This window comes from Pelodiscus sinensis, chromosome 1, assembly GCF_049634645.1.
Source record: "Pelodiscus sinensis isolate JC-2024 chromosome 1, ASM4963464v1, whole genome shotgun sequence".
Classification (NCBI taxonomy): domain Eukaryota; kingdom Metazoa; phylum Chordata; order Testudines; family Trionychidae; genus Pelodiscus; species Pelodiscus sinensis.
This window is the reverse complement of record NC_134711.1, coordinates 77,546,373-77,566,507: the sequence shown is the minus strand read 5'-3', so window position 1 is coordinate 77,566,507 and position 20,135 is coordinate 77,546,373. Positions and strand designations below refer to the sequence as shown.

The 20,135-nt window shown below is 42.9% G+C and overlaps 1 protein-coding gene across 10 annotated transcripts in view; it reads left to right on the top strand.

Annotated features, from left to right (window-relative positions):
• The window catches only part of POC1B (POC1 centriolar protein B), a 111,699-nt gene that overhangs the window by 90,185 nt on the left and 1,379 nt on the right, over positions 1-20,135 (top strand). For 5 of the 10 annotated variants that reach the window (XM_075932946.1, XM_075932919.1, XM_075932937.1 and 2 more), the window contains one exon: positions 5,448-10,920. In XM_075932946.1, coding sequence (XP_075789061.1) covers positions 5,448-5,552 — 105 coding nt within the window. In that variant the 3' untranslated portion in view covers positions 5,553-10,920. Of the gene's footprint in view, positions 1-5,447; positions 10,921-12,660; positions 13,347-13,374; positions 13,422-20,135 lie in introns of those variants that run through there. The other 5 variants (XM_075932903.1, XM_075932904.1, XM_075932901.1 and 2 more) reach the window with 4 other exon arrangements.

Sequence of the window (20,135 nt, the reverse complement as noted above, 5' to 3'; positions counted from 1 at the left end):
GCTAAGGGTATGGAGAAAGATCAGCCTCCTACCCATTCTTCCTCCGCGACACCAAAGTCCGCTCTCCCTCCGGCCTCAGCTATGTCCTCAGGATCGCCGGTGAGCACTGTGGACATGCCGGGAACCTCCGGTGCGCCGCGGTCTAAGACGCAGGCACCGCATAAGAGAGTTCATTCTGAGCCGAATCAAAAGGCAACGGCACCGGCCGCTTCGGCACCTAAGCCGTCATCGGCTCCGACGGCACCGTCTATGGAGCGCTCGGTACCGAAACAACACCTAACGGCACCGGGCCCTGCACCGAAGAAAGCCCGCACCGAAAGCCTATCCAGTAAAACCTCGGTGCAGAGAGGTACGTCGGCACCGACATCACCGCCGAAACCGCACCGTTCGGCACCCTCTCAAAGCCGAAGCCGGTACCGATCCCCGGTGCGGAGTCACACCTCGTCGGCACCGCCATCCCCGGCTTCCTCCATCCATTCTACCAGATCACACCATTCTTCAGCTAGTGGCATCGGAACCGAACCTAGAAGCAGATTCTCATCACAACATTCCAGCCCTTCTCAAAGACTTCCATCCTGGCAAATGCCTGCGGTTCAGTACGCATACCCTCCCCCCCCGCACCAATGGTATCCACACCAATACCCATATCCACCACCGCCATACGCCACACAATGGCAACCGTGGAGTCCACACCCAAAGAGGTCTCATCACCGACCCTCATCTACAGTCTCTAGGCCACCTCCAGCCTCTCCTCCTGCTACCACATCCGCTACAGAGCCAAACTCTCCTGCTCCTTCAGATGGCCATGATTCACTTTCTGACGGCGAGACCAGATCTCCGATGCATAACTCCTCTTCCTCCCCAGACGAAGCGGTCACCACTGATGCCCCACCGTCGGGAGATGACACTAAAAAGTTTCAAGAGCTCTTTAAACGAGTAGCACTAGCTCAAGAAAAAGATCTTCAGGAGGTCCAGGTCAAACAATATCGACTTCTCCGCTCACTTCAACCCCCAACAGCTACCAGAATCGCCATCCCGATGGATGAGGCTATTATGGACCCAGCCAACAACATTTGGCAAACGCCAGCGTCCATTACACCAACAAACAAGAGAATAGACCGCAAATATTTTATCGCTCCCAAGGATATGGACTTTCTGTTCACCCATCCACCCCCTAACTCCCTGGTAGTAGATTCGGTCCGACACAAGGGTAAACAGCCTAATTTAAGATCAACCCCACAAGACAGGGATCACAAAAAGGTGGACATTATGGGCCGAAAGGTCTATTCTTCTTCCACACTACTCCTTAGAGCGGCCAATTATACCGCTATGCTGGCAGACTATGATAATGCCAGTTACGCGAAGCTCCAGGACCTTCTTCAACATCTCCCGGAGCATAAACGCCCAACCCTCCGTAGCATTATGCAGGAGGGCCTGGCCATTTCACGCACAGCTTTACAGTCAGCCATGGACGTGGCAGACACTGCGGCTCGAATTACAGCCTCCGCAATAGTCCTACGCCGAATGTCATGGCTACAACCCTCTGGCGTCCCTAGGGACCTTCAACAAAAAGTCGAGGATTTACCCTTTGATCGCACCAATCTATTTGCATCCAAGACCGATGAGGTGCTACATTCTATGAAGGACTCCCGTACAACCCTTAGAACTCTAGGAATGTACACTCCTCCCTTTAGAAGGAATAGATACCAGCCTTACCAACGACCCAGGGAACCATTCCGTCAACAGCCCAAATACGATTTCCGTAAACAAAGACCACTTCGCCGTAGACCTCAGCGTCAACAGCAACATGCCACACCTCATCCCCCGGCTGGCAAGCAGCAGGTTTGAAGGCCTGGTCGAGAGCCAGGAGGCCAATCCGTCGACCCTCCCGATAGCTACCCTACAATTTCATTACCCCCTCCGAGCCTTTTTCCACCAATGGTCCCTCATTACCTCGGACAAGTGGGTTTTGAATCTAGTTCAGTCTGGCTACGTCATCCCCTTTACCTCTACCCCGCCCAACCACCCTCCTACCCTTCCCTCTTTCAGGGACCCCTCTCACGAAACCGCACTCCTACAGGAAGTCTCACGCCTCATTCAACTGGGCGCAGTAGAACACGTACCAACACAATTCCGCGGCCGGGGATTCTACTCGACGTACTTCTTAACCCAGAAGAAGACAGGAGGCTGGCGTCCCATTTTAGATCTCAGGCGCCTCAACAAATACATCGCATACCACCGTTTCAAGATGGTTACCCTTTCAACTATCATTCCCTCTCTCGACCAACACGATTGGCTTTCGGCTCTCGACCTTCAAGACGCGTACTTCCATATTACAATTCATCCTGCTCACAGACGCTTTCTACGATTTATAGTGGGTACCCAACATTACCAATACAGAGTACTCCCGTTTGGCCTTTCTACGGCTCCCAGGGTATTCTCCAAGACTCTATCAGTCGTAATGGCCTTCCTCCGACGCCAAGGCATCATAATATTTCCATACCTGGACGATTGCCTCATAAAAGCTGCGTCTTTCCAAGAGGCAAAGGCCATGACAGACACCACAATAGACCTCCTACTCAGTCTCGGATTCCACATAAATTACGCAAAATCCACTTTGCGTCCCACACAGAAACTGGAATTCATAGGCGCCCTCCTCGATACAATCACAGCAAGGGCCACTCTTCCCGATCACAGGTTCGCAACGATATGCGACCTTGTCCGAGCAACACAGGCGGCACCTACTGTCACGATCCGCCATTGCCTCAAAATCCTAGGGCACATGGCCTCTACGACTTACGTCGTCAATCTCGCCAGACTCCACATGAGGCCCCTTCAGTCCTGGCTCGCTACGGTATACAAACCTTTCAGAGACCAAATGAGCAAGCATGTTGCGATCCCACCTCGCGTTATCAACTCCATGCTCTGGTGGACAACCCCTCAAAACATGCTACACGGTGTCCCCTTTCAACGTCCAGCGCCTACTCTAACACTCATAACAGACGCATCACTCATGGGATGGGGGGCTCATCTGGGAACCATCACAGCCCAAGGCAAATGGTCGTTCGTAGAGCAAGCACTCCACATCAACATTCTCGAGCTACGGGCAGTCAGATACGCATGCCAGCATTTCACTCAGCACATAGCTCACAAGACCATCACCATTATGACGGACAATACCACATGCATGTATTACATCAACCGTCAGGGTGGCGCTCGCTCCCCTTCTCTATGCTCGGAAGCCACCAAATTTTGGACCTGGTGCCTATCCCATGGGGTCACCCCCTCTGCAGTATACCTTCCCGGAATACTCAATGTCACAGCAGACACCTTAAGTCGCACATTCATGGACCAGCACGAGTGGGAGATCGACAAACGCGCCCTCACACCGATCTTCCGTCTTTGGGGCCATCCAGAAGTGGACCTTTTCGCTACAAAGAACAATCGCAAGTGCCACCTCTACTGCTCCAGGGGAGCCCTGGGCAGGAATTCCCTCGGAGATGCCCTTTCCATCGCATGGAACGCCTCCCTTCTCTACGCCTTTCCCCCCCTCCCACTCCTGCACAGAGTCCTAGACAAGATCAGATTGAGTCAGGCACGCGTGATTTTGGTGGCACCTGCTTGGCCCAGACGAACATGGTATCCTTACCTCCTCAAAATGATGATAGCAGAACCGTATCCCTTCCCTCCACGCTGCGACCTCCTCTCACAAGATCACGGTCAAACCCTTCACCCGGACATCACCAGGCTGAAGCTCCACGCTTGGCTCCTTCATGGCTCCATGATGCCGAAACTGCCTGCTCAGAACAAGTAAGGCACATATTAATTAATAGTCGCAGATGCTCTACTAGGAAGACCTACCGCTACAAGTGGACGCGTTTTTCCCTATGGTATGCTCAGACTCATGCAGACCCACCACACCTTGCTCCAATACATGACTTATTGGACTACTTACTCTCTCTGAAACATTCCGGTCTAGCACTTAGTACTATCAAGGTCCATGCCGCAGCCATAGCAGCTTTCCACCATCACCCTCCAAGCTCTTCTTTCCTCGCTGACCCAATAACCAAGCGCTTCTTCAAAGGCCTGCAGAACACCTTTCCTCCGGTTCGTCCACCAGTCCCCATTTGGGACCTGAACCATGTCCTCAAAAGCCTCACAAAACCCCCGTTCGAGCCGATAGCAACCTGCTCGTTCTCTCATTTGTCGATGAAGGTGGCTTTCCTAGTCGCCATCACCTCCAGTAGGAGGGTGAGTGAGCTTGCAGCTCTGATGGCTGACCCCCCATATACTGTGTTTTTACAGGACAGGGTGGTACTTAGACCCCACCCTAAGTTCCTACCCAAAGTACTCTCTCCCTTCCACGTGAATGAACCCATACACTTACCTGCATTCTTTCCTAAACCACACACTGAACCGTCCCACGCCGTGTGGCACACTCTCGACGTCCGACGAGCTTTGGCGTTTTACATAGATCGCACGAGACCATGGCGGGCCTCGCCTAGACTCTTCATCTCATACGCGAATAGATCTAAGGGACAAGCAGTCTCATCTCAAAGAATCTCTAAATGGATTACATCCTGCATCAAGACCTCTTATACTTTATATAACAAAGATTTACCTGGACTTATCACAGCTCATTCCACTAGAGCAGTGGCTGCCACGACCGCTTTTCTCCATAATGTACCATTACAAGACATTTGCAACGCCGCTACCTGGTCATCCGACCATTCCTTTGCACAACACTATGCTCTCTCCACCTCGATAGCATCTTCTAGGGCGGTTGGACAAGCAGTGCTGTCTACAGTTACTACCACACGGCTCCAAACCCACCTCCGCGAGCCGACAACTGCTGTGTAGTCACCCAGAGTGGAGCACCCACGGGGACCACTCGAAGGAGAAGAAAGAGTTACTCACCTTGTGCAGTAACGGTTGTTCTTCGAGATGTGTCCCCGTGGGTGCTCCACTACCCTCCCTCCTTCCCCTGCTTGGAGCCTGATGCTCTGGTGGGTAGAGAAGGAACGGAGGAGCCGCGCGCGCGCAGGCGCCCTTCAGTTCGAACAACACTAGAGGGCGCCACGGCGCCTGCGCGCCGCGGCAGAAACAGCTAGAAAAGTCTCCGGTCGCCGGCGCGAGGACGCACCAGCACCCAGAGTGGAGCACCCACGGGGACACATCTCGAAGAACAACCGTTACTGCACAAGGTGAGTAACTCTTTCTTCCAGTAAGTTTTGTTGGAGGCAGATTTTTGCCTTTTGACAATCTCCTAGTTAAAAAAGCCATAGTATTAATTTTGGGTTTAAATGGTAGACTATCTGAAGCCAGTATTGCAGCTCCAGAATTTTCTGTTATTTGGTGAAAGCCATTATTTTTGTGTGTAAAGCATTGTGCACATTTATGATATTGCAAAAACATGTACAAAATACGTTACTGTCCTCTTCTTGCAGACTATTTCAATCCTGGAGCAGCGACTGACTTTGACTGAAGATAAACTAAAAGAATGCTTAGAAAATCAACACAAAATGTTACTTCAGGCTAGGCAAGGAGAATAAAGAGTTCAAATGTAGTTGATCTGTGCTGATGAATATGTTTCATACATTCTCAGGGAACTAATAAATGATGCCTAATTTAATTTCACAATGAGCAAAATGCAAATTTTGTTTTAGTTTAATGTGTTCCTGTAAGGAGAAAAAGTGAAAAAGCACATACAGTGTATTTTAAATATCAGTGGCAAACTAACATTTGGTTAATATATTTAATAAAATGTGGTTTAGCTGAAGACTAATACAGTTTTAATACACATTTTGACATCCATCAGAGGATGAGGAGATCACTCTCTTGTTTGTTTGTTTTGTTTGTTACCTTCCAATCTTTCATCTGCATTACATCCTACCAGTTGTCAGCCCTCAAATATTTTTCCTGTCCTACAGAACTTTTTTTAAAGGCATTGAACCACAAATTATGCAAATTTAAATGGAAAGCATTTATTGTGAAAGGGAGTAATGCAGATTTTTCAATTTTAGTGAGACTTACTTAAAATAAAATTGCCTTAAGAACTGCAGGAAAGAATTGTACACACAGAATTAACAAGAAATGACTCATTCTTCTAAGAAGTTTCAGGAGGATTTTAGGGAATTCTGTTTTGTAAGGATAATGAACTTTTTTATTATAGATATGAAAATGAAGTAACTTGAGCCTTTCTCGAGTGGTTGAACCCGTACAAATCAAGTTATTAGACTGAGTTTCTATTTTATATTTCCATTTATTATCTACACAATTAAATTTTAATTTTCCTATATAAGGTTTATACTGAAGCAAAATTAAGTTTAATATTTTTTGAAAAATACCAAACATCAAAGTAAATCTAGGCTGATGCTGTAAACCTGTAATGCCCTGATCTTGTAAATACTTACGCAATGCAAAACTTTTTGTACCACCAGTAGTCCAGTGGAAAGCAGTTAAAGGAACATGAAATAAGCACCTGTAGAAGCCAATGCAGAATTAGAACCTAAAAGAGTAAGGATTTCTACTCTTAGTTTGCTTTTTAAACCTTTCAGGCATGTTGTAAATATTGCTGCTTTGATTATTTTTAATAAAGAGAAGAAAGCAGAAAGGAAACTTGTTGTAAACATGAATTGGCAATCATTATAGGGAAAATTTCTACCTCCTCTATAATATGAAACTTTTCCTTTGTTTCTTTACATCTTCATAGTGTCAATAAATGTCAGTCACAGAACATCTCTCTTGAAAAATTTACAATCAAAATTGAAGAGACTTTCCTTTCTACAGCTTCGTGCTTACATTGCGAATTTGTGTTATGTATAAGACAAAGGGAAGATCATATAAATAATGCAAATTAATACTCAGTTGTGCAACTGAATTTGGATAGCTGAACACCTTTTCCTGCATTGAGCTCCATGAGATTTCTGCGTGAGCACAAGAGCACACCTATGAAGATTTGATTGCAGAACTGGGGCAAAAGTGGCCAACAATATATCTCAAACATTGTCATTTAACACTGTCATTGTTCACCCATCTCTGACTATGCGTCACCAGAATCTATGATGCACAGTAACCTCTGAGTCTGGTCAATTGATATATTTTAAAAAAACACGAATCAAATAACACACATTTTATACTTTGATCTTGTAATGTACTTGTCATCGGGGGAAGAAACATATAATAGGGAACTAGCCTTTCAGTTTAGTTGTGTGGGTTCATATATATTTCTATGAAAAAATATACTTATAAAATATCCTCCGGTAAATGCTATTCTCTGGATGGCTTACAACATCTGGGATAACATTCCACCAACCAAAGGGTGGAGGTGGGCCAGAGGCAGATCCTCAGTTATATGAGTTCATCAAGTCTGTTCTGATGTTGCGCTCTCCTATCCCTCAAAACAGGGGCACCAGGCATCTGCCCCTAAAAATAGAGGTGAAGCAGCTGGACTTGTTTGGGAGAAGGCTTGTTTGGGAGAAGGCTGGACTTTGTTTGGTAGAAGGTAAACTGCAGCTTTGTATTCCAAACCAACATGCTTTTTTTGGGGCGTTATGATCTCATCCTGTGGGATACAGTTTCAGAGTTCAAAAACAGGCTCCTAGATTAGTTGAAACAGGAGTTTCAAACATTAATAAAGGAAGGCAAGTTGGTTGCCAAAACAGCTCTGAAGGCCTGGTGAAATGCAGCAGATTCTGTAGTATACAACATGTACTTTTGCCATCATGGTAATGAGCTGTCCTAGTTACACATTTCGGACCTCCCTCCAGAGCCTCAGCAAAGTCCAGGACCTCCCTTTTGAATGTCCATTTCTTTTTCATAAGAGAGACCCAGAATAGCTTCAAAGACTAGAGCAACACAGAGACTTTTGAAGCAAAAGGTATTCTGTCCTCATCTGTCCCAGCGTTTCCAAAGGTTTGTCCCTGACTCTCACCAGGCTTCAAGAGTCTGCTGTGGGAGCCTGCAGGATCAGAATAGGGATAGGAAGAGGGGAGAGTCTGAGCACTATGAAACAGGAAAGGCATCATCTCTGCTTGCCTCTTATGCCCACCACCCATGCAAAAGCTCCTCTCTTCTAAAGCCCTGTGAATTTTTGAAATTCCGTTTCCTGATGGCACAGCGTGGCAACACACTTAGCAGCTCTCCATTATTAAGTGCAACTGCCCAGCTGACCATACTAGCAACATGCTCCAGACTGGAGTAGGCAGGGGATATTGGAACTCAGGCCTGTGAGGAGAAAAGACTGCGCAGGCACAACTCTGAACCAGCCACAGAAACATTGGCATCTATAAGGAGATCACTGTTCACCGTTAGCTCTGCTTTGGAGGTATTTCAAAGAGTAGCTACACAGATCTTTAAGGGATAATTAAGTGCTAGAGTTATAACAGATGATGTTTTAAAACTAGGAATTTTAGACACAAAGATTTAGGAAAATTGTACAGTGAGTAAGAGATCTTTTACCTAAAACAGAAATACAGGAAATAACGTATTGGCCTAACAGTAATTGTGTATAAATTGAGGGAAAAATAGCTTAATTGCAAATTCAGGTAATACAATCATTGAAATGTCCATTTTAAAATGCCTAATGGCTCTTGAGAGGTTTAGGGCACTGATAAACTATTCGGCAAAGTTAATTTCACTTCTGCTTACGGTCACTGTAACATCACTGGAAAGATAGACAAAAACAAGCATTTAAGCAATTAAAAACACTGATTGAGCTGCAAATTTCACAGTTTTATGACTAAATCAGCTGCATTGTCAGATACAGGAAGAGAGATGGTTACATTTTTCTAAAAGAGGCATACTGCAACTGTGTCCAAGTTGACAGAGATGCTATAAATTATTAGATTGCCTTAAATATAGTCTGTATGTTTATAATCCCAACACAAGTTTGAAAGAGAGATAAGTTTCTTTAAACTATCTTTAGCCCCACTTATGATATGTTGCTGAAGCCACAAAGATACTGTTTGTCTCTCCCTTGATAAGTTAAATAAAATGATTCCTTAAGCAACAGTCAAGGTAATTAGAGAACATGTATCAATCATTGCTCACTAATGCTGAGGTTGTGAAGTCCAAGGTGCATCTAGCTAAAACTACAATATAATCTGCCTGGAATGAGTCATGTTAGCAATTGTGTCTTGGAAAATAAAGCAGCAAATATATGCAGGATTGAAATAAACTTTAATTGACCAATTAAGTGACTTTGAAAAATATTTGAAATATATTGGTCAGTTATATGTTGTTTTAAAGTTAATTGTGTTACCTATTCTTTACTTCTTCTAAAGTATCAAATAATAAGTGCAAAAAAGGAAGGAATTTGTTAGTATGTGAGAGTAACCCAAGGGCCTTTTGATGCCAACTGGCAGAGGGCACAGGCCTATGCAATGATACAGGGATCTCTTGGATTCACACAAAATGTCATGTAAGGTTTCCAGTGAAAGCCTGAGCAACTGGTCATGATAGTAATTGAAAAGTGTATGTGGTAAATATGTAAGAAGATATGTATATATATGCTAAAAATCATGTTCTCAAAACCTTTTAGTTAAAATTGGGTCACTCAAAGGCACCATGCCTGGAGACAAACTTCTCCAGACAGGAGATAGGATACTGTCATCTGAGTAGACCTCTGTGTATGCTATGTCTCACAAAAGAAGTTTAGTAGCATAGTGAATCAGTTGCTAACTCAGAACTGGTAGTGATGTCAGTGCAAAATTAACAGGAAGAGGTAAATAGTGGAAGGGCTCAGGTACCCTATTTTCAGATCAACATCAAAGGGCTGGGCTGGTGTATTTGGAGATGCAGAGATGCTCTGACACCCTTCCAGCTTGAGGACAAGCTGCCATTGGCCTTGATCTTATGAAAGGGGGATCTTAGCCCCTTGCTAAAAATGCTGGGAGAAAAGGACTTGGGGTAAGCAATCCTGTAGGAAACAGGATATTGTCTAGTGTGTTTAAATTTAGGCTCCAAATAATCATTTAAATTTCTGTTCATTGATAATAAATGTATTCTTGTTTTCCTTATAAATATATCTGAGACTTGTGTATTAAACAGAGTGGTGATCCGGAGTTAAAACTAGTGAGCGGGTGTGTACAATTCCTTTTGGAATCAGTGGGTCAGAGTTCTTTGAGTGTATACTGGACCAGGGCTGGGCACTCCGGTATGATGCTTCAAGGACTCAACAGTTTATATTGACCTATTACTTAACTGCAAAGGGACAGTGAAGCCTGCAGGGGCTGAGAGGGAGTACTTATGCTGCCTGTGGCCAGGGTTGTCTGTGAACTGACCCTTGGCAGCTACAGACAGGGCTCTGTCATGCTAAAAAAACATGCTAGCAAGGTGTCTCTCCCCTGTGAAACATCATTCTGTGACAATGTTACAGTCTATCTTAAGCTTCTAACCATGCCTAATGTGAACTAGATATTTCTAAAAGTCTCAGAGGGTTAGCTGTGTTCATCTGTAACTTTAAAAACGAGTGGTCCTGTGGCACCTTAGAGATTAACAAAAATACATATTTAGTATCATGAGCTTTTGTGGGCAAAATCAAGGTCATCTCATCTGAAGAAGTGGGTTGTGCCCATGAAAGCTCTTCATACTATCTATTTTTGTTAGTCTCTAAGGTGCCACAAGACTACTAGATATTTCTAGTTACCTCAGCAAATTCAGATTCAGGTAACTGTTCATGGCATTAATAAAACATACTGTGCTTTTTCTCCAGATTAGAGCGGAGAGAAAAAAAATTTCAGACCAAACTAAAAAAAATTGGAAAAAAAAATTTAGGTTGGATCAGACTATATCTGACTCTTCTATTTTTCTCATTGAAAAAAAAAATTTAAAAAAAACATTTTGTTTGACCCAAAATGAATGGGTCATGAGTAAGCCATGTTTCGTTTTTAGTCATTTGGGGTATTTTTCACCCATTTTTTTTAAAGCTACTTTTCTAAATGAAAACACCATTTTAAAATGCCTAGTTTCTACATGATCAAAAATAAATGTTTACTTTCAAAATGCTCCATACATTTCATTTAGAAATGGCCAGAATGAATAGTTCTGGCTTTTTAAAACAATTTTTCCATTTAGTTTTTGTGTAAATTATTCACCAAATTGAACCCAAAGAGTTCCAGTGCTCCACTGAAATGCATTTTTGGCTAATTTATTATTTGCCAAAAATCTTTTACTCAGTTTTATTCTTGGTAAACATCATTCCTGAAACATTACATGGTGTCAGATATAAATATTTACCCAGAGAAGGTTCTTCCTCCAAGGCACCTTCATACTTATTCAATACTAGTGCCAGTGTATCAGTTATTATTCTTGGGCTTCAGGGCTACAGTTCTTTGAGATGGAGGTACTGTATGTGAGAGACCCCCACAACTCTTAGGCTATGTCTAGACTGCAAGCCTCTTTCGAAAAAGAGCGTCTAGACTGCAAGCAGTACTTTCGAAAAAGCAAGCCGCTTTTTTTGGAAGAAAGTAGCGAGTGAGTCTGGATGCTCTCTTTCTAAAAAGCCCTGTTGGCATTCAAGAACGCCTTTTTTCGAAAGAGCACTTTCGAAAAAAGGCGTTCTTCCTTGTGAAATGAGCTTTACCGCCGTCGAAAGAAAAGCCACGTTCTTTCGATTTAATTTCAAAAGAACGCGGCTGCAGTCTAGACGCAGGTGAAGTTTTTTCAAAAAAAGGCTACTTTTTTCGAAAAAAAACCCTGAGTCTGGACACAGCCTTAGAGATTGCTTGTGCTTAGTTGCAGATTAATCAAAACCAACACTGCATCATTTCGCATTCATAATATTTAAAAGTAGAAACTTTTACAATAAAAGTGCAAATTCTAAAGAAACAAATAAGCCCAGGAGAAATGTGTTGGTTGAGTAACTTTTGGCTCCATCCAACCACTGTTAGAAAGCTCAGGTTTCCTTTAGGGATGTTAAAATGCATTTTTTAAAGTAAATGTGCAACAGCTGAAAATTTCAGCAGTTACACACAGGTGGGGGGCAGTCAGCTCCCACCTGCACGCACATACACACACATGCGCGTGCGCGCAGCTGCCTCTATATTTTAAAAAACAAAACAAGTAAAGGCTGGGGATGGGTAGCTCCCCAGCAGCGCAAGAGGGCAGGTGTCTTCGGCTTAAGAGCCGGCTTCCTGCATGTACTGGATCCTGCCTGCTCTCCTCCACCCCACACCACCACCAACACTGCTGCCTCTGATACAGAGGCAGCAGTGCAGGGGGGATGTACTGGCTGTGTATAACCATGCACATTAACCAGTGAGCCCACGCCCTTGTTTAAGCAGTTAACTGATTATGTTTAACCGATTACATGGGATTTTACATCCCTAGTCTCCTTATCTGTCTACTGTCTGGCAACACCTCACTTTCCTGACATGATGATTAAGGAAGTCCGAATGTTTAGCTCCTAGAGTTTCCCTGTGTAATTTTACTTTTTGTGCTTTTCCAGCTCAATTATAATAATAAATGGACTCAGCACAGTTTCTTGAAATACAGCCATCTCTGGGAGAGGAGATTGGCAACTAACCTGAGCAGGTCACAATTGTATGAAAGAAGAAGAAATTTGACTAAAGGATGTCTGGGCAAATGCTTATCATAAATTTAAAAAGTGGTGTGAGACTTTTACAGTTCATATAAGTAAGCAGAATTTCTTTCTCACAGGTTCTATTAAGGAGACATTAAATTACTTTCTTTGCCATTGATCTGGTGACGTCTCTCATGCATCTCTTTGAGAACTCTACTGGATTTACAGTGGTGGAAGATCAGAATCTAGCCCCAAGACTAACATCATTCATTTGTACTCTATGTATTTGGAAGCTTTGTGAAGCAGAGAAATTCTGAAGTCCCAGCCCCCAAATGGTTAAAGAGTGTGTACGTACGCATTGAATCCGGGAACACGATGTATTTCTTAGAGTGTTTCCTATGGGAATTTTTCATGCTTCAGGTACATAATACAATAGAAGCCCTTACTTGGCAGCTGTTAATTGCTAAAAGCACATAAAGGTATTTTTCTTTGAAAAGAACGTAGATTGGATTTGTTGTGACTCACTTCCTGGAACAGGTGCAATATCTCTTGACTTTATCTGGGTAACAAAAGTTGCTCTCCAAGTACAATATTGATTGTAATTTCAATTTTGAAATTCAATTTGAAAATTTGTTCCCAAGTCAGTTCAGTGAATGGTAAGTCTCTGTATTCACTATTCAGTGTTAGAAGGCCAGTTTATGACATCGTAATTTGGTTGCTGTATCTAAGTGTCTTTTTAATAATAAAGACACAAATGGTTCCCTTATTTACATGTATGTTGAAGAGCTATAGTACTTAGCATTGATACAGCTAATACAATACAAAATGACTTTTTCCCTTTCCTCACTCAGATTTTTCTGCTGTGAAGTTGGCAGTTCCTTGGGCCATACTAGATAAGGTACCTTTAACATATTCATAAATGCACATTACAGGTGTATTATAAATAATCAGAAATTATTCATTTTCATCTTTGTGCTTTACTGCGTCTCCATTGTAAAATTAAATTAAATCCCTTCTTTCATCCTTTCTGTTCCTTCCCTTCTGGGTTGAAGAGGAGGCGTAACATCATGGTATGGGTGAGAAAGGAAAAGGGGCTTACAGTCTGACCCAGCGCTTATAAAGTAAATAGTGCTGATCTCAAGTGTCCTTTTAATCAGGCTCCTATTCAATAAAACATCCTCAGCTCTGCTAAATTTCTCAGATCACTTTCTTGAAAAAAAATCCCAGTTGTGAATCCTAGGCACAACAAGGTATTACAGGCTTGGATAAAACAAATGCATCCAACTTTTCCTTATCAGATGCCAAAGGGGTAATATTTGCCAAGATAGTGGGAAAAAAAGACTTCTGTTATATAGTCATCTTTTTTATCCTTTCATGCTTTGTTTCATAATGACCTCTATCTCAGGTTGTTTCCTATTTCTAATCCCCAGAGGAAATCCCTATTTCTTTCCGAGAGATAAAACATTAGAACAAAGGGAAAGTAGCAGGAACTTGCTGGTCTCTGTACTATAGAATTTCACTGAAGCCTTTCCAAGCCCTGCTGATGGAACCCAAAGGCTTACAGTGTTTGTTCCTACACCTGTATTGAATATCAAGGTCTGGGGTAAGATTAATCATTTAGAAGCAAAGTGTGCTTGCAGGAGCTATTATTTATTAGGGCTATACAAACAACTGTGTCAGAGATAGAATTATGTGATGTTCAAAGCTGGAAAACCTTCTGCCTGCAAATTTTTTAAAAAGTAGGTAAAATCCAGAAGAGTTGCACTCAAGAGGTCTGCTGCTTCATGTTACCTTCATCTTGCACACTTTGGAAAATGAAGCATAGATGCAATATTTGGGGGATGAAAAGGACAAAATACTCCAGCCAGCATTTCCTTTTCATGAGAGCACTTGTCTAACACATTAGGAGCTTTTTAATCTTTTTATTATTATTTTTACCCTAAAATATATGTTGTGAGCACAGAACTCAGGGTTGTGTCTGGTGATTTATTAAATTAAATAAACTAATGACTCAATTTATATTAATCAAACCAGACATGTCTATCAAACATAAACATTCCAAAATACAGTAATTCCTCATTTAACACTATAGATGCGTTTCTGAAAATGTTTGTGCTAAGCGAAAACATGCTATGCGGGGTCAATTTTCCCATTAAAAATAATGGAAAAGGTGGGGGTTGCGTTTCAGGTGGTGGTGGCCAACTCAATTTTTTGTTGGTGCTGGGTCGTCAACAACAACATTAGATATCTAGCAAAACAAGATATCTAGCAACAAAAGTTGCCGCGCTTTGTTAAAACACAAAGATAAACACGTGAGTGAGTGGAGGAGCGCTGTGACACGTGTATTCATCCACTCATGCATATTACTGTACCACTGTTTTCACCAATTTATACTGCCATGCGAAGTAGTCCGCCACTTGATTATTCTTATGTTATTCCAGGGACAGTCGATCCCTAAAAAAAATCGTGCTATTGCGAAAACCTGTTAAGCGGGCACATGTTAAACGAGTAATTACTGTATAGAACAGGGGTGCTGCTGTCCCCTGCAGGCAAGTGTACTTTGAATAGTAACCAAATACTTAAGTATCTATTTGTCCTCTGTCTATATTGCCGGATATATAATTAATTAGTTTTTCTAATAATAACTTTCTATATTTTTAATTTTTTTCTAAATTTGGACAACTTTACATTGGAAATCATGTCAGTCGCCTAAAATCAACTAGCAGATGAGAGATTAATTCTTCATCTCTTTGGATATGATCATTTCTGCAATTAAAGGTTTCTTTATACAAGATCTGGTTTGCTCCTTTGGTATTCTCTTGGACAATCTCTTAATTCTCATATTGTATCTCTTCTTTATATTTTCTATATCATCTAAATTAATCTGAATCTTTTTTTTTTTTCTGATCCAGCAGCGCTGTTCAGCTGTTGAGCTCTGTCCTTTCTAACTTGTTTCTGGTAGACCAGTTTCTAGCACAATGACTTGATCTTCCCAAGTCAGTAACTTCCTGCTTTGCTGCTAGAATCTTGGACATTAGATGATTTCTCAGGACCTTAAATTCAGAGATGAACTCCCTGATGTCTGCCTTGATGGCTAGTATATTTACTACCCTGTTATTCCTGCCCATTTTGGCCTTCATGTTTTTAGCTGGAGTCAGAGGCCCATTCTATGAGCCTGAAACACTCTTTTTAGTGAGGTTTATTAATATTTTTTAATTTTCTGAATTTTCGTTCAGAGATGGGAGCATTATATGCAATTTGTGTCACTCTTGTGGGGAGAGGAGGGAGAGATGTAGAAGATCAACAGAGGCATATTACTTTTCTATCTATTGACAGCTCAGGCTTCTGACAGCCACTCTAATTCAGCCTCCTGCATTAGTTCCCCTCCCTCTCAGTAACACACTTCCTTTGATTGTTTTTTCCTGTTTCAGCCTACTGTGGCTGCCCATCAGTGTGTAAATTCTACCCACTTGATTGCACCTCCAATTTTGATGTCTTCACTGTACTTAATGGGCAGGCATTTGGCCAGTGCGGAATGGCTATGATGTTTTAAGGTCTGGGTTTTTTTTAACATAGAAGTTACCAAGTTGCAGTGAATATCCTTTCTAGTCTTGTATTTTACCCTCTGCAGTACTTCTATTACTTTAGACTGGCATTTTGTCATTTAGGAGAACTGCTTAATCAGAAGGAAAGACTGTCCATCAAGCAGGCTCATCAAGATGATTGGTCTATATGGCTCATAGTTAGGCACTTCACAACTAGAGATGTGAACATCTACGACTATCTGATAAGCAAATGCTTATCAGATAGTTGACAGGCTAGTCAACTAGTTGTTTCTCCCCACCCCCTGTTGCATCTATCAGAAAGAGGCAGCAAGGGGTGGGGAAAGAGGAGAGAGTGTTTCAAAGCAGCAGTGCTGCATGGAGCTTAGGGTCAGGGAGCAATTTGCATCGACTATTCGATTAGTCAATAAGAGCACTTCCGCCTTTGAAGTGTAGCCCCAGGGCTGTTGCTATACTTCAAAGGTGAAAGCACCGTGGGGAGCACAGGGCCAGTGGGGGGACTCAAGTAGTCCCCCAGCTGGTCCCGGGCTCCACATGGCGTTTTAAAGTGGCAGCGCCGCATGGAGCCTAGAGTTGGCCTCCAGGTGGTACTGCCACTTTGAAATGCCACAGGGAGCACGGAGCCAGCGGGGGGGACGGGACTCCCTGAGTCTCCCACTGGCCCTGTGCTCTGTCCAGAGCTTTCACCTTTGTAGTGTAGCAACAGCCGAATAATCAGAATTTTATATCTCTATTCACCACGTCATTTGTAAGATCATGGTTCTTACTCTTCCCAAGCACAGGCTCTGCTTCCCTCCTCCTGATCCTTTATCTGATTCCCTGCTGTGTGTACTATTCTTAGGCTCCCAATTCACTGCTTATCTCTTCCCTTCTCTGGTTTCACCCACTCTCCTCTCCCATCCCTTTCCTTTGAAAATGCTTTGGAGCCTGCAGTAGTGCACTTGGCTGCTGCCTCCTTTGGTATATCAAGAAGCTTTCCTGGCCCTTGATGGGTGGAGTTTCCCAATAACGTCAATTCGATATTAATGTTGTACAAACAACAGGCCTGCCAAACTCTGAAAAAGTGAGAGGTGGCTTCAAAATACTGTGCTTGCAAATTTCTATTTATGTTGGATACTGCCAAGCATGAGGTAGATGTCTTGATTTTGTTCACATTCACATAACACATAATTGGCACACCTCCATTCAATGGAGTTACAGCAGGAAGACAATTGGCTCACTTGGTGTTAGCTGTTTGCTTTGGATCAATTTATAGCTTAGTCTTAAACTTCTTGGTAACTGCAATTACTAGTTCCTGTGAGCTGTCATGATGAGATAATAAATTGTATAATAAAGACATAATTTGCAGCTCTGGGATTAAGTCTGAATCAAGTCATTGTGCCTGCAGAAGGATTTTTGAGTTGAGATTACAATTCAAACAACCTTACTTAAATTTGACATGCGGAATTACTTGATTCATTTGAAAGTTTTACCCCGAGTGAGAGAAAGAGTTGGGTCAGAAGTCTTAAATATTTTTACAGAGCAAGCTCAACATCGGTGGGTTTTTTGTTGCTGGGGCTGATAGTAATTATTAAAGTTGTCCTGCACTTCCCATTTTAAAATGCTGTTTTCAGTTGTTTGTAAATTTGTCTCATTTTACCCATTTGCTTGTGATTTCCTATGTTAGGTGTCTGCCTTAAGATGATTTTTTTAAGAATGTCAGCCATTTCTGAAAATAAAACTGGTGAAAAATATCCCATGCTAAAAATATCTGCTGACTTTTTCTTTAAGAAACATTAAGATGCCTCATGCTTTGGAGGAGAGATTTAAAATTTAGCTTTTGTGTCAATGACGTTCTTCACATCCCCATGAAAATCTACTCAAATGTGGCCAAATTATTAGCCTTTGAAAAATTGTGTTCTCTCTTGCTAGAACTTTTCAGATTACAAACACTGAAGATTCCATCTGCCCTGGGCATGTTCCCATCTAGGGATCAGCAGGGTATTGCTTTACAGCTCTGGGCTTTTGTGGATTGGGGATGAGTCTGGACACCAGAGTGGAGCAGGGAACTTGTGGTCTTAATGCCTGTCTTTCCATGCCCAAGCATGCTGGAGAAGGACACTACCTGATTGAAATATAAAGAAGACCCCGGATGGGGTAGTATAAGGAGCTACATGGGCAGGGGATCTGCAAGATGGCAGTTGGGAGGAGAGAGGAGACTGGGAATTGAGGGAGACTAGAAGTGGCTAAGTAAGGAGTCTGCCCGGAGAGGCATAAGGATTTTGTGCAAAACTAGGGTTTTGCGCCCAAAAAAAGATTCTACACTGCTTGTTTTTGCAAAAACCCCTTGCGCAAAAATGGCTTGAATAAATTATGCAAATGAAGAGCCGCAGTATGCTAATACGTGCTTCATTTGTATAGGCACTACCGGCAAAGCCGGCAGTGTAAATCTAGCCTTTGAGTTCTTTATTCTTTAGCCCCTTCAGAATGTTCTTTGAAGGAGGGTGTGTGTGTAATTTTATTTACACTGAAATTTTCCTGTCCCAAAGAGTTTATCATCTGAAAGACAAGAAGTAGCTGAAGGGTGAAGAGGGGGATCTAACAAAAGTGAATGTTCAGGTTGATGCCTAGCACATCTATTAGTGTAATTCCATGTTTGGCTGATTTGGTATTTTTTCCTTTATGGTATCCCATGTATCTGCCATTATTGGCTAGCTAATTACTTATACCCATGGCCCTACCAAAGTCATAATCATGAAAAATGAGTTACAAGCCATGAAATGGTGTTCTCCCCACCCCTCTGAAATCTGGTCTTTTGTGTATTTTTTACCCTATGCTATACAGATTTCAGGGGGAAACCAGTCTTTCTCAAATTACAGGTTTTGACCCAAAAGGGATTTGCAGGGGGGTTACAAGGTTATTTTAGGAGGAGATGGTTGCAGTATTGCCATCCTTACTTCTGTGCTGCCTTCACAGCTGGACAGTCAGATAGCAGTGGTTGTTGGCCAGGCACACAGCTCTGAGGAAGTATTCTGTCAACAGCAGCACTGTAATAAGGGTGGCAATACTTTACCATACTTTCACAAGTCATAAATGATCTGCCGACAAAGGGTTCTGGGGTCAGCAGATCCCCGTCTAGACTGCCGCGCTGTGCCAACAAACAGCTGATAGGCACAGCACGGTGGCCATTTTGATTTTAATGAAGTGGCGATAATTTAAATCGCTGCTTCATTTCCCTTTGTCGTCCTGCCTCATCTACATGGCTCCGTCGATGGAGCCATGTAGTCTAGACACACCCTAAGTGCCACAAGCCCCCTTGCAGGGCGGGAGGAGACTTTCTGTACTCCCCTGTTCCCAGGTCTCAATTGGTCTGGGGGTAGGGGAGTGGCAGGGTGGCCGTGGGCCAGATCTGGCCCGTAGAGGCTCTCTTGCCTACCCCTGGATTAGAGCAATAAAAGGATAGTGACCAGACAGCGTGGAAGGAAGTACAGAGATTGTTCTGAGTTTGTGTGGCACTGGGGGGGGAGGGGTCAAGGAACTATGTGAAGACACAATCAGGTGAGTGGTCAGAGACAGATGTATGTAGGGCCTTCAGAGGCAGAAAATGTAAACAGGATGTGGTGGAGAAGTGAGAATCAGGAAAGATTCAAAATGAGGTATAATGTAGTCAGACCGTCAGGCTAAGAAAGGATCTTGACAACTTCATTTTATGTGTACTGGATGGGGTGATACTGGAGCGAGGAAGCCAGTGGAAAGGAGGTTACGGTAAACAAGGCAGGAGCTGATAAGTTCCTGGACAAGAGTAATAGATGTGCTATCAGATAAAGCAGAGGAAGAGATGGGAAGATTTGGGAACATCCTGAATGTGTGGAATAAGGGAGAGGGAGGAGTAGAAAGTGATTCTGATTGTTGGGGCTTGGGTTGTAACAGGAATAGTGGTTGTGTCAGTGGCAAAAGATGGGAGGAGGGGAGAGAATTTTGCAGGAAAAAAAAATCATTTTGCACAGTGGCAATGTTAAATGTAAGTTGAGGGTGAGACATACAGAAACTGTTGTCCGCTATCTTGGTTT